General features: G+C 49.0%; 1 protein-coding gene across 1 annotated transcript in view; it reads left to right on the top strand.

The window, feature by feature from the left end:
- Positions 1-313: 313 nt before the first annotated feature.
- The window catches only part of LOC142251730 (uncharacterized), a 56,256-nt gene continuing 41,368 nt past the window's right edge, over positions 314-15,201 (top strand). The window contains exons 1-8 of the mRNA XM_075324786.1: positions 314-388; positions 3,659-3,796; positions 3,894-4,034; positions 4,444-4,567; positions 4,757-4,845; positions 4,935-5,043; positions 7,453-8,125; positions 8,472-8,535. Coding sequence (XP_075180901.1) covers positions 3,686-3,796; positions 3,894-4,034; positions 4,444-4,567; positions 4,757-4,845; positions 4,935-5,043; positions 7,453-8,125; positions 8,472-8,535 — 1,311 coding nt within the window. The 5' untranslated portion in view covers positions 314-388; positions 3,659-3,685. The remainder of the gene's footprint in view (positions 389-3,658; positions 3,797-3,893; positions 4,035-4,443; positions 4,568-4,756; positions 4,846-4,934; positions 5,044-7,452; positions 8,126-8,471; positions 8,536-15,201) is intronic.

Below are 15,201 nucleotides of genomic sequence, written 5' to 3' on the forward strand. Positions count from 1 at the left end.
TTTGCCTAAAGTGACAATGGCCTGGTCACTAAGGGGTTAAAATTTGCATAAAAAAAGTCTGCAAAAAAAAAAAAAATAAAACAAAACTGCAAAATGTCCTCAGGTGTGTGCAGGGGTAAAAAGCGCAATCTCCCAAATATTTATTATAGGTCGTATGTAGTGATCTCAGTGGCTAGAGATAGATATGTGATGATGTCATGATCATGTGACCAGACAGATGGAGTGAGGAGGGGGGGAGGGTGAGGGCTGGTGATGTCATTACGTGCTTGATCACATGATCGTGACATCATCACAGGTCCTTCATCCAGGGTGAGCTGCAATCTCTGGAGGGATCAGTGCATGTTTCCATCGTCGCCTCCTATTCTCTGCGGATTGTGCAGACGGCCAGGTAATGACTTGTCCGGGTATTACAATCTAATGTGTGTGTATATATATATATATACATACACATGCACACGCACACACACACACAGTATATGTATGTGTGTGTATATATGAGAGGGGGGGGGTTGCATGCAAAATACAGATATAAATTGCAATGAATTAAAATGAAGAAAAGTGGGGAGCGGGCTTACAATCTCCAGGATAATGGGGTGGCAGACGGTAGATCCGGTGATCGTAGCAGCCGGTTCATTGTGTGTGTGTGTCTGTATATGTTGCACCCCTGAAGCCCTCAGGGAGCTACAAGGTTCTGCATCCCCACCAGAATGCAGGGCCTACCCCCTAGGGCCCCGGAAGACCAGTGCCGGTCACACAGAAAAACTCCAGGTAATCCCAGTTTTCCCCAACAATCCCCCATACAATGGTGCACAGCTAGGGTCAGACCAATGGATGGCCGTCTAGAGCTGAGTGACTTCAGTCCACTTGACAATCAGGTGGTAGGGGCAGACTGTGGAGAGTAGTTGGACAGTAGTAAGAGAGGAGTGAAGGTAGACGTGAGGAGACGCACTGACTCGGGTTGACAGTAACCTGGTGCCCAGGAGAGTAGTTGCTGGTGAAGTACTCTCGGAACTACACACCAACTGGGTACAGGACCCTAGGACAGGGATAAAGCTCCAAGCAGGCCTGATAACATCTGCACAGCGAGGGGACCATTAAGGACCTCACTGACCCTAAATAATCCAAGACTCAGTAGCAAAGAGAGAACCGGGGACAGGGCCAGGTAATGACTTGTTCGACTCCAACCCCACATGCTACCGTCATACGGACAGCAGTGGACAAACCACCGGACGGGGACCCCCAGTTACTCTACACCACGGGGACCCATTTATCAGAGACAGGTGCAGGGGAAGAAGGTACCAGAGAACTGAACCAGCACTGGGACGAAGGGACCTGAAGGTGAAACACGCCGGCCTCGGGTGACCAGTTACCACCAGAAAGTGAGGAAAGAACCAGTTGCACTGAATTTTGGTGTGGACTACCTTCTTCTGATGCCCGTCACATCACCCATCCTCTGGGGCCCGGCCCTGCTTGCGGTGGGTCTACCATCCAGGCTGCCATTAACACCAGCCCCAGCAGTGGACATTGTGCAGCAGCGGCTCCATCTACATAGCCGCAACCCGCAAGTAGCGTCACGTGTGAACACTATTCTAATCCCCGGTAAATACACCCCCATTGCAAAAAGGGCCCAGGGCACGGAACCGGGCAACGGCCACCACCGTGACATTCCCCAGAGAGACACTGCCGGGGACAGAGTACCCCACATCCCTGGGCGCGACATATATATATTTTCCCTGTGTCATTTCTCATTATTACACATAATTTATGGACATCTATTGTTTGATTTCTTTGCCTGTGAGAATTGGATGGGTTGTTACCGACATCTGGTAAGAAATTCATCTCCATAGCACCTTTTAGAAATATATTTACTTGGAAAATTAATGACGTGTTCAATACGTATTACAGCTGGTGTGTATATTATTTACACTCTGATGTTGTACTCTAACAATTGCCCTGAGAGAAGCAGCGCAGCACTGGCACCATTTACACCTGCCATCAAAATGTATAGCCCTCATTTTTAAATTGGGTTTATAAGCAAAATGTTCAAACTTGCTGCTGTTTGTTTTTGTCTTATTGGTTTATTACAATGTAAACGGCTCAAAAAAATAATATAACAAGTGGTTTCTCCAAATTGAGTACCTCTGATATTAGATCAGATAAACAAGGTGGACAGCAGTGTAAGCAGCCTCTTCTTACCTCAGCATCCATAATATCTACAGTATTATATCAGAAAAGCAGTGTGAGATGACTTTTCCTACCTTTTGTACCCGTGATATCTCCAGTATTACATCAGATACACAGGGTGCACAGCAGTGTGAACTGCTTCTTCTTACCTCATTACCCCTGGTATCTCCAGTATTAGATCAGATTCGGTGGACAGCAGTGTGAGCAACCTTTTTTTACCTCAGCACCCTAATATATCCAGTATGTGATCAGATAAGGTTGACAGCAGTTTGAGACGCCTCTTCGTAACTGAGCACCCCTGATATCTCCAGTATTAGATAAAATAAGGTTCACAGCAGCGTGAACAGTTTCTTTTTACCTCAGCACCCATGGTATATCTAATTTTAGATCAGATACATAGGGTGGACAGCAGTGTGAGCAGCCTCTTCTTACCTCATCACTTTCATCACTTTTGATATCTCCAGTATTAGATCAAATAGGGTTGACAGCAGTGTGAACAGCTTCGCTTTACCTCAGAACCACTGGTATATACAATATTAGATGAGATGCACAGAGTGGACAGCAGTGTAAACAGCCTCTTCTTACTTCATGAACTCTGGTGTTCCCAGTATTAGATCAGATAGACATGGTGCACAGCAGTTACTCAGCATTTATATAGACTCGATGGACAGCAGTGTAAGCAGCCTCTTCTTACCTCAGCACTCCTGATGCCTCCAATATTAGATCAGATACACAGGGTAGACAGCAGTGTGAACAGCCTCTTCTTACCTCATCAACTCTGGTGTTCCCAGTATTAGATCAGATATGCAGGGTGGACAGCAGTGTGAACAGCCTCTTCTTACCTCAGCACTTCTGATATCTCCAGTATTTAATCAGCTAGCCATTGTGGGAAGAAGGGTGGACAGCAGTCTGAGCAGCCTATTCTTACCTCATAAGCTCTGGTGTTCCCAGTATTAGATCAGGTGGACAGCAGTGTGAGCAGTCTCCTCTTACCTCAACACTCCTGATATCTCCAGTATTTGATCAGATAGCCATGGTGGAAAGAAGGGTGGACAGCAGTGTGAGCAGCCTCTTCTTACCTCATCAGCTTTGCTATTCCCATTATTAAAACATATAGACAGATTGGACAGCAGTGTGAGCAGCCTCTTCTTACCTCAGCACCTCTGGTTTCTCTAGTAATAGATTATAATATCCACATGGATCACTCTTCCTCCATGTTGTCCAGTGAGGAGTAATGGAGGACTTTGGGCCCCCATACTGGTGATCATGGTGGTTCCTACAATGCTACATTTATCATTTATTTTGCTCGTTCACATTTCTCCATCACTCACGTTTCCTGGCTCCTTTCTTATTGAAGGCTCCCAGTGCAAAGAACCATCGTAAATCAAGTTGGTTCTTTCCTCAAAGTCTCCAGGTTTCTCAGATCTCTTCCTTATTCCCTCTCATCGTATGGCTTGCCTTGTCCTCTCTCCAGGCTCCTGTGTAGGACTCTGTCACGATAATGGTCCTGATGACTGAACAATTCAGGATGGAGACGAGTCACCGGAGTCAGACAATGGCTGAGCAGATCTTGAACCTCACCCTTGAGATCATCTACCTGCTGACGGGAGAGGTGAGGGCCTGACAGAAGGGTGATAGGACCTCCCTGTGTGGATAAAGATGGGGCGAGAGGATGAGTGATGTGTGTCCGTGCGTCTGTCTGTACACAGGATTACACCGTCCTGAAGAAACATGGATCGAGCGAGATCAGCGGCTCCATCATAGCGCCTCCATCACCGACACATGAGAGGAGCAGCGAGCAGAGGATCCTGGAGATCACCAATAAGATCCTGCGGGTGCTGACCGGAGAGGTGAGCGCTGCCGGGAATGCCGGGGCGGTATATAATGTGTCTGGGGGATGACGGGATGGTATATAATGTGTCTGGGGGATGACGGGGCGGTATATAATGTGTCTGGGGGATGACGGGGCGGTATGTAACGTGTCTGGGGGATGACGGGGCGGTATGTAACGTGTCTGGGGGATGACGGGGCGGTATGTAACGTGTCTGGGGGATGACGGGACGGTATATAACGTGCCTGGGGGATGACGGGGCGGTATATAACGTGTCTGGGGGATGACGGGGCGGTATATAACGTGTCTGGGGGATGACGGGGCGGTATATAATGTGTCTGGGGGATGACGGGGCGGTATATAATGTGTCTGGGGGATGACGGGGCGGTATATAATGTGTCTGGGGGATGACGGGTTGTCTCTGTCAGGTCCCTGTAAGGTGTGAGGACGTCACCGTGTATCTCTCTATGGAGGAGTGGGAGTATATGGAGGGACACAAGGACCAGTACAAGGACGTCCTGATGGAGGAGCACCGGCCCCGCACACCACCGGGTGAGAGACTGTCCATAAACCTAAATTGGGCAGTTTTCTTTTTTGTCTTTTTCAGTCTTGTGCCTCGGTCCGGCCTGGTCGGGCAGGCTGCGCTCTCCTGTATTATATACTGACACTATTTTGGCCTCTATCTTTCTTGGCACATCTGGTGCTCTTCGTGTTCAGTAACCCTGTACATATTTCCTACAGATGGAAACAAGAATATTCCCAAATCAGAGAGTTGTCCCCGTCCTGTGTCTTCTAAGGACAGTCCAGGAGAAAATGCTCAGGACCCGCAGGTAGAAGAATCGTATGACGAGGACATAACGAGCCACAAGCAGCCATCACAGCATTATACTGTATTTTATTTACCACCTTTTTGTTTTAGGTCGACAATCTGATTATTGTCAAAGTGGAAGAGACGGAGCGAGAAGAGGAGTATTACCGGCAAGACGCCATTAAGAGAGAAGAGGAAACGGCTACAGATGTCAGCACCGGTGAGTAAGAACCGGCCTGCATGGGAGAGTCCGCAGACATGTCATCCTCCCGCCCTGAGTACATGGGGCGCTCAACACTCCCTGATATCCGGATACGAGAGTTTAACTTTGAATGATTGACCCTTTTGTTCTGGAAGATTCTCCCCCTCCAGAGACGCCTGTCCGAACTTTACTTCCCGTCCTCTCACCATCACTGTGCCGAGCCTCTATGGATGACCGTACTCATATACTCTACACCCCAATATATCAGCACAATCTAAGGGTATCACATGTACCGTAGAGTCAGGACAACTTGCTGTGCACACGTTCCGTCTTTTGTAACTTTTTAACCATTTTGGGCTTGAAAAGCCGTGACGCGGCTAAAAGAAGTGACCGGTCCAATCATCTAGTGGCTTCCGTTACTAGCTTTTATATGAAACTAGCTGTAGTGCCCAAGCATTGCCATGGATAGGAACTGTCTCTCTCCCAGTCTGTGTCTCTGTGTGTCTGTCTCTGTGTGTCTGTCTCTGTGTGTCTGTCTCTGTGTGTCTGTCTCTGTGTGTCTGTCTCTGTGTGTCTGTCTCTGTGTGTCTGTCTGTCTCTGTGTGTCTGTCTGTCTCTGTGTGTCTGTCTGTCTCTGTGTGTCTGTCTGTCTCTTTCCCTGTCTGTCTCTTTCCCTGTCTGTCTCTTTCCCTGTCTGTCTCTTTCCCTGTCTGTGTTTATATGAAACTAGCTGTAGTGCCCAAGCATTGCCATGGATAGGAACTGTCTCTCTCCCAGTCTGTGTCTCTGTGTGTCTGTCTCTCTGTGTGTCTGTCTCTCTGTGTGTCTGTCTCTCTGTGTGTCTGTCTCTCTGTGTGTCTGTCTCTCTGTGTGTCTGTCTCTCTGTGTGTCTGTCTCTTTCCCTGTCTCTCTTTCCCTGTCTCTCTTTCCCTGTCTCTCTTTCCCTGTCTCTCTTTCCCTGTGTGTCTGTCTCTTTCCCTGTCTCTCTCTGTCTGTGTGTCTGTCTCTATCCATGTGTGTCTCTGTTTCTATCTATGTCTTTCTGTATGTCTGTCTGTGTCTATCTCTCTGTCTGTCTTGTTCCCCCCTCTGTCTCGTTCCCTGTCTGCCTCTGTCTGTCTCTTTCCCTGTGTGTCTTTCTGTTTGTCTGTCTGGCTTTTTTTTTCTGTCTGTCTCTGATTGTCTCTGTCTCTTTCCCTGTCTGCCTCTTTCTGTTTCTCTTTATCTGTCTTTCCACCGACATCTTATTACCTCACACATAAGCTTCTTATACTGACAGTTTATTTTTTTCCTATAGCAACCAATCACAGCTGCTATTAATGACCTGTAGCTCCCAGCTCCATTGACTTTAATGGAGGCAGGTTTTTTGGAGAGTAACTGTAAAGCGTGGGGTTAAATTTTTCCGTCCAAACATAGTCTATGACGCTCCCTAAGTCACATGAGACGTCTGTGCAAAAGTTTGTGATTGTAAATGCGACGGTGTGGGGACACACACACAGACACACACACACACAGCTTTATATATTAGATAAATTTAAAAAAAAATGGTGGCAAGAAAATATTGCATAAGGCATAAAAAAGATGTTTCAGGAAAAAAAACCCTGGTGATTTCCTGGAACATCTTCTGCTTCAAAAACCATCCACGCCTGCGTCTAAAAGATGTCCGGTCATCATGCCCTTAATCTCTGTTCCCAGTATTATCGTTATTTTTTCTATTCCCTTCTGCAGGACTCACAGCCTCCATTATACATTAATGAGATTAACACCTCATGTCCTGTATCGGATTGTGAGCTTGTGGAGCGGGCTTAGGAACATCAGTCGCTCCATATACGGTGGCTGCCGGCTGTGATATACAGCCAGCACCTGCCCCTATCAGCAGTGACAGGAGCTAACTCTGATCGCTGCTATTTAACCACTTAAGTATTCAAATTGTCTATTTAGAGAGGAAGGAGACAAACTCTAGCGCCACCTATTGGAAGTAGCGATTGTAAAAGTCAAAAGTGACCCTTTAACGAGCCTTGTCATATGACTTAGGATTTATGCCAGATCAGAACCTCAGTTTGCAGATACGGTGTTTCAGGGTGATTGCTCCTCGTCACTGCAAAGTATGAGATCTGATCTGGTTGTATGAGAAGCTGTAGTGGGGTCTAAGGGGAAAAACGTTTTCCCCTTAGACCACTTACGTAGGGCACGTTGGCTCGGAGGTGGCCCCTCTTGCTTTGTGGGGGGGTCCTGGACTTCAAGAACACTCCAAAAACTTACTGATGGGTAGATTGATTTCCATTAAATTGGCCCCACTGAGGATACGGGCTGATGTGAGTGTGGACAATCTGTGTATAGCGCCCCCTCCTGAATTGCTGCTGTATTGCAGATATATTGCATTAGTCCTGGTGTCAATCTACCGTAATCTTTTTTTCTTCTTCCCAGCAGACGTTCCCCCGAGCCTCGGCTGCAATCCGCTCCCCTCATCTTCAGATTGCTCCCCAAACCTGAAGGTCACACAGACTATTTACGGACAGCATATTATTACCATAAATGTTCCTTCCCTCATCTCCAGCGGAAATCTGTTACCTGTCCCCACCCCGGCTGTACCACCGCCATCTGATCAGTCACCGGCTCCACATCTTCTTCCTAGACCCGGAGGGAAGAAGCCGCAGAACCGTCACAAAACTGAGAGACGATTTCCGTGTCCGGAATGTGGGAAAAGTTTTGCGATGAGATCAAACTTTCTGGAACATCTGAAAGTTCACACAATGGAGAAGCCGCTTTCATGTTCGCTGTGCGGGAAATGCTTCAAACGGAAATCCGACCTGGTGAGACACCAGAAGACTCACACCGGGGAGAAGCCGTTCTTGTGTTCAGAGTGCGGGAAATGTTTCGCCATTAAGTCAAATCTCTTTGCGCATCACCGGATCCACACGGGAGAGCGGCCGTTCCCGTGCCCCGTGTGTGGGAAATGTTTCATCCAGAAGTCTGACCTGGTCGTACATCAGATCGCTCACACGGGGGAGAAGCCGTTTGGCTGTCGGGTGTGCGGGAAATGTTTTAACCGCAAAAGAAGTCTTGTCCGACATGAGAGAATCCACATGAGAGATAAGTCGTAGCCGGGTCCTCGAGGGGCGAAGTGTCGCTCCCCTAAAAACTGTGTGCAACGGCCGGAAGCTACTTTCAGTATCTGAATGTGGGACGTTTTGTATAAATAAATCATATCTTGTACATTAGAAAATCCACACAAAGTAGATGTCGTCGTTTCATGTGAAGAAGGTGGGAAATGTTCTTCCAAAAAGGACTCGTCTTACGCAGATGACCCTGGGCCATGGGTCATTAGGGCACATAGATGCTACTTTGGCCCCTCACCGTCATTATCAGGGTGGTTCCTGCTGCCATGGTGTTATGCTCATACATTTTAGACCCTGTTCACATCATCTTTTTCATCTACATTACAGAATTACACCAGATGCCGCAATATCCGAGAGGTTACAGATGTATGGAGGCCATTACAGGCTCCTGGTAAAAGTTGGGAAGCGCCAATGACCGTACTGTCCACATAACGGCACTTGGGTCCCTGTAGATTCCCCGGCGCCCAGATCACCTCCTTTCAGGGCAGTTTCTCCCCATTGATGTACTACAATCTAAGGAGCGGTACCTTTAATAATGGGAGGTAAACTGCTACTCATAAAAGATGGCACAATTCCTGGTCTGTGCCCCCCCCTGCCAGTGCACCATCATATTAGCAGCTCTGGGGTATCCCACCTCCTCTGTTCAATGCCCCCATCTAACCACGGGCAGCAGGTTACAATAACCACAGCTGGGTGTGTGGCGCCCCTGACCTGGTCAGGTGCCACTAAGTACTGCACCCATGTCGGGTCAGTACTGGCAGGTAATCCTGAAGGCTGGAATAGGGTGTGTACGCATAGACACATAGCAACCAGGTCTCCCACACACTAGAGGGGACCCTTGGGCAGATCCAAGAGGGGGCGTGCCTCCACATCTCAGCTAGGGGTGCCGGGGAGGGGCTGGAAGCTAAGGTGGCAGTGGCAGTCAGAAAAAGGAGTAGGAGAGGAGCAAGCCAGTCTGAAGCGAAGAGCATAGGGAGAAGGAGCGAGCAGGTGCACGGACACGCTGGTCAGACCCTGCCCGTGAAGTAGCCATTAGCGGGGGAGAACGGTTGCCACACAGTCAGCCTGAAAGACACCTGAAGAGAGGACAGGCAGTTGAGTACAGGGACTCCTGGTAATCAAGCACGCACGGGGCACAGGTCCCTAGAGCCAGACATCCATTTAGTGGTCTGCTAAACCTACAGGTGGAGGGACTAGAGGTTCCTCACCAAACAAAACAGAGTTCGAGCATCAGCAGCAACGAGGGGGCCCATAAGGAGGATCGAGCCTGGAGCCATCTTCCTTGATCCATGCTGCCAGCAAATGGGCCAGAAAGGGGAGAAAAGGCAGTTGCGACTTCCCTGGATGAATTCCACGGTACTTTAAGTCAGGGGTTGTCCGAAACAAGAAGTGCTAGGAAGGCGAGCTAACGGTTACCCTTAGACCAGCCTGAAGGATACCTGGTTCTCTCTGGTCTATCTCAGTATCGCCCGGGTTACCTCACAAAAACACCTGAACGTGAGTAAACAGTTGAAAGACTTTCTGGACTTCAACTGAGTTATTCTGCGACCTGTTGTTCTACCCACCCGAGCCCCTGGGGCCAGCCTCACTCACGGAAGGCCACACCATCCGACTGCAGACTCCATCAGCCCCTGACGCTCGTTAAACCTGCAGTGGCGGTCACCCATAACCCTGACCGCAAACCGTGAGTGGCGTCATGACACCCATGTAAATAAACCTGACATACCTGTTGCCAGCGGTAATCAAGTGGAGCCCCTGTGGCGTCCCAGAAGGTGGAGTGACATCCCTGAGGTGACCGCTGCAGGTGGGCGACACAGGTGCACAATGGTGACTGGGTCCCCGGCAGCCAAAGTAGCTGCGTACAGGACCGGTAGGTAGGTGACTACTTTTAGCCATGATGCCTTTCTCTGCAGCTACCAAAGGAATCCCTCGGCACCCACACTTTTTAACACTAAATAGAGGGGAGCAAGCTGTATACGGACATACCCCACTGTTACAACCATTGGAGAATGGAGTCCTCTGTATATTTGCTCCTGGAAGATTCAAGGTGCGCAGACTTGTCAGCTGTGCCAGATTTCCTCCAACTCTGTAGGTTTTAAAGGGTTTACGTAAATGCAGCCTAAATCTGCGTGGGACTGGCGTAGGGTGTTCCCAGGAAGGAAAGGGGGACACTTAGGCCTCTATCACACGTCCATGAGAAACACACATTTTTCACGGATGTGTTGAAGGTGCGTATGGCCCTCCATGTAACATGATCCATGATAGCACACGGAGAACAGGAACTTTTTACTTGCCTTTCCCCTGGGAGGCTGTCTCTGGCGCTGCTGCTTCTGGGTCTATGGTGCATTGAATATGCATGAGCATAATGAACGGGCCTGGAAGCAAGTGACTGCAGCGCTGGAGACAGGTGAGTATAGAAAATAATTTTATTTTACAGACACCTGTTTTCTCCAGTACGGCTCACACCACTACGTGGACCGTGTGATATCAGTGATCCTGGAGAAAAATGGACTTGTCTCCATGTGGCACACGTGTGCACCACACAGGCACATGGTCCGTAAGAAAATCACTGATGTGTGCGCAGACCCATTCATTTTAATGTCCGTGATTCTGGTATGAAAACGGCCGTCATACGTACCAGAATCACAGACAAGTGAAGGGGGCCTTAGAGATTATCTACCCTATTTTTTAACCAATGTGATGGGCGCTGATACGTCCTGCAGATAGGTGGGGGATCAGGTTCTGAGACCCCCACTGATCGCTCAAGGGTCTGATTTGTGCTGCTCGGGAAGCAGGAGCGCCCTGTACACATCTGAAGGGCATTTTAGCCCTCATCACATACTAAAACAAAACTGCAGGTTCTCTGCATCCCTAGAAATGATGGCACCTACAGACAGGGGTGTGAAGACTTTACTACAGAACGTAAGCTCTTGGGCTGGGTGTACACCAGGGGCGGACATATGGATATAACCTGTGCAGCCGCACAGGGGCCCGAGAGGTTCAGGGGGTCACATCTACCCCTAAACCATGTGGAATTGTGCATTATGATGAGTATTAGGCTGCAAAGGACCTGTATATTCTTCTTACACAGGGGCCCAATAAGTCAGGGGGCCACATGTACCGCCAAAACAGGAGGAAATGTGCATTATGGTGAAGTATTGCTCAGGGTCCTCTTCTGTCTGTGTCCACCAGTCGTCCACACTACACGTCCGGCAGGTGAAAATGAACTCCGATAGTCGGTCATTTAGCATCCTGTTTGAACAGAGCGGCCACGGGTCCCATTTTCACAGAACAATCAATAATAGATCGTTCTGTGCACATAGGATGACATTTTTCTCACTATCTTTTTCTGCAGAGGATCTTGGTGTGACGGCTCATCATGAAGCCTCATCCCTGGGAGGCACGGTGGCTCAGTGGTTAGTACTGCAGCCTTGTGGTGGCTCAGTGGTTAGCACTGCAGCCTTGTGGTGGCTCAGTGGTTAGCAGTGCAGTCTTGCGGTGGCTCAGTGGTTAGTACTGCAGCCTTGTGGTGGCTCAGTGGTTAGCACTGCAGCCTTGTGGTGGCTCAGTGGTTAGCAGTGCAGTCTTGCGGTGGCTCAATGGTTAGCACTGCAGTCTTGTGGTGTCTCAGTGGTTAGCACTTCAGTCTTGTGGTGTCTCAGTGGTTAGCACTGCAGTCTTGCAGCGCTGGGGTCCTGGGTTCAAATCCCACCAAAGCCATCATCTGCAAGGAGTTTGTATGTTCTCCCCGTGTTTGCGTGGGTTTCCTCCCACACTCCAACGACATACAGCTAGGACTCTAGATTGTGAGCCCCAATGGGGACAGTGTTGCCAGTGTATGTAAAGCGCTGTGGAATTAATAGCGCTATATAAATTTATAAAAATTATTATTATTATTATTATTATTCACACTGTGCACTTAGAGATGCTGCAGAACTGTGGGGTTTTGTGCATTTTTTTCCATTGACATCCATAGGCAACTTCAGGAAAAAAAAAAGCAGGTACAACTGTAAACTAAGTGCAGTGAAAAAAACAGTCCACATAAACAAAACATTAGAGGGAAAGACATTAAAATTGCATTAAAAAGTGATTGTGTATCTTGGTGCACACATCAGTAAAGGGGAACCTGATCTAAGGATTATTCATTCCTGAATTCTCATGCACACAACTTCCAGTTACTCATCGTGATTCAGTAAACTGACAGCAAGCAGAGGTAATAATGGGGACGGGAATTGGGCCTCTGTCTTTTTAGAAGTTGAGGGTCTCATTACAGTTACAGTGTAATTATAACAGTTTATCCGTCACGTGACCAGGAGAGAGAAATGGGGAGGGTCCTACTGATGACAGCAAGCGGAGATCTTGAAATGGTAAACTATTAAAGTGTTCTTCCCAAAATTATAAAGTGGTCTTATTTTTCTGTACATGCAGTATTAATCGTGGGCTAATAAAACTGATTTTAAAATCCCCACTCAGTGGTGTAACAACCATCCTATGGGCCCCGATGCAAAATTTGATTCTTTGCCCCCCCACCAACATGTTGGTCAGACGGACAATGATGTTGTAATAATGTGCCCTGTACTGTAATAATGTGCCCCTTCCTGTAATAATGTGCCCTGTACTGTAATAATGTGCCCCTTCCTGTAATAATGTGCCCTTTCCTGAAAAATGTCCTCCACTCTGTAATACTGTCCACTGTCCTGCAAAAATGTGCCCCGTCCTGTAATAATGCGCCACATCCTGTAATTATGTACCCAGTCCTGTAATAATGTCCCCTGTTCTGTAATAATGTGCCCCATCCTGTAATAATGTGCCCCGTCTTGTAATAATGTCTGTGTCGCGAGCGGGGAGGAGGGTGACAGCACCGCGCTCACCCCTCTGCTCGGGTCCGGCTGCTGCTGCTCAGTGGTGGCTCGAGCGGTGGGCCGGATCCCGGGGGTTCTCGAGCGGCACTCCTCGCCCGTGAGTGAAATGGGGGGGGGGGTTGTTTGGGTGTTTTGGGGATTTATTGTCCGTGACGCCACCCACAGTTGTGGTGACTTGTTAACACCACCGCTGCTCGGTTTAGGAAGCCCGGGAGTGATGGTGCGGAGCAGCCAGTTGTTGATGAACCCCTCCGTGGGTAGGGGTAGTGGTGCTCCCGGGGCCCAGGGATGGACTTGTGATGGTGGGCAGGTGGGTAGGGGACCCTTGGAGGTACAGGGGCGCAGGGGCAGCGCTGTGCCTTGCGGCACTGTGGTACTCACTCAGCCAGTAAACACGACCCAGTTCTCGGTAAACAAACGGCTGGTTGGACGGGTCCCTCGGACGGTTCACGGTGCTGCGGTTCCCTGTAGTTAGCGGTGACGGTCTCTTCCCTGCACCTTTGAAATGTCTGTTTGGTAGCGATGGGTTCCCACCGGTTACCCGCTCCCCGGCTACAATCTGGACCGGAGGAGCCACTCTCTTGCCCGCAGGCGCCGGCCCTGGGAAACTGGTGCCTTGGCGGTGTTTCCCCGTTGTGGTTGGACCTTTGCCGTCAATCAGGACTTGCTTGTTAGGAGACAGACGTCCCCTTCACTAACGGATTTGGCAATTTACGGCGACTCCAAGCCTTGCCGGGATCCGAAAGGCCCCTGCCCTGGTGCTGACTACCCTTTGTATACTGCTCCAGACCCCCGGGCACACAGCCTCCGTGGTCCTTCCAGCAACCTCCAGACAGTCCCACTGCAGACCTTCACCGCCGTCTGCTGACTCCGTCCGGGCACACAGCCACAGACCAACTTCAGGCTTTCTGTCACTTCCACTGATGTTTCACTTCACTTTAGCTCCCTCCTGAGCTACACTCTGTTCACCTCCTGCTCCTTCACTCCACTCCTCTTAATTGTCCCTCACTCAAGCTCTGCCTGAGCTAAACTCCCTGGTTCTCCCTGCCTCCAGGGCTGTGAACTCCTTGGTGGGTGGACACCAACCGCCTGGCTCCACCCCCTGGTGTGAACACCAGCCCCTGGAGGAAGGCAACAAGTATTTTTAGGTTAGCTGGTGTACCTGCAGGGAATGTGGGGTGCATGTGGTGTTGTGACCTGTGACCCCTGGCTTGCCCAGGGCGTCACATCTGCCATTCTGTAATAGTGTCCCCGTACTGTAATAATGTCCCCCGTCCTGTAATATCCTCCATCCTGTAATAATGTGCCCTGTCCTGTAATAATGTCCACCATCCTGTAATAATGTGCCCTGTCCTGTAATAATGTCCACCATCCTGTAATAATGTGCCCCGTCCTGTAATATCTTCCATCCTGTAATAATGTGCCCTGTCCTGTAATAATGTCCACCATCCTGTAATAATGTTCCCTGCCCTGTAATAATGTGCCCCATCCTAAATAATGTCCCTTATCCTGTAATAATGTCCTCCATTCTGTAATAATGTGCCCTCTCCTGTAATAATGTCCTACATAGTGTAATAATGTGCCCTGTCCTGTTATAATGTCCACTATCCTGTAATAATGTGCCCCATCCTGAAGAAATGCCCCCCATCCTGAATAATATGCCCCGCCCTGTAATAATGGCCCTCCTGAATCATGTGCCCCATCCTGAATAATGTCCCCTGTCCTGTAATAATGTCCCTCATCCTGAATAATGTCCCCTGTCCTGTAATAATGTGCCCTATCCTGTAATACTGTCCCCCGTCCTGGCCCTTTTCTTTTCTCATGTCCACCTTCCTGTCCCCTATACTGTTTTATTGCCTTCCCTTCTCTAATATTGGTCTCCATTCTGTGGTAATGTCTCTTGTCCTGGGGCCCCATTCTATAATGGTATCCCCTGCCCTGGTACAATGTCCCTTATCCTGTGCCCTTTTCGTTCTTCTCCAGCACATTTTAAGAAGAAACGTGAACAGGGGCATACATAGACAAGTACAATAATCTTAAAGAATAAAGGGCACAGACTGGCACAGGAGGAGCGAGGATCCTGCCCAAGAGGGCTCACAGTCTACAAAATCTCTACGTTGCGATACATTTCATCTGAAGTTGGCGTTGGCGGGCCCCTCTCCCACATGGGCCTAGTCTCACCCTCTGACCACGAT

The sequence above is a fragment of the Anomaloglossus baeobatrachus genome, chromosome 9, assembly GCF_048569485.1.
Source record: "Anomaloglossus baeobatrachus isolate aAnoBae1 chromosome 9, aAnoBae1.hap1, whole genome shotgun sequence".
Classification (NCBI taxonomy): Eukaryota; Metazoa; Chordata; class Amphibia; order Anura; family Aromobatidae; genus Anomaloglossus; species Anomaloglossus baeobatrachus.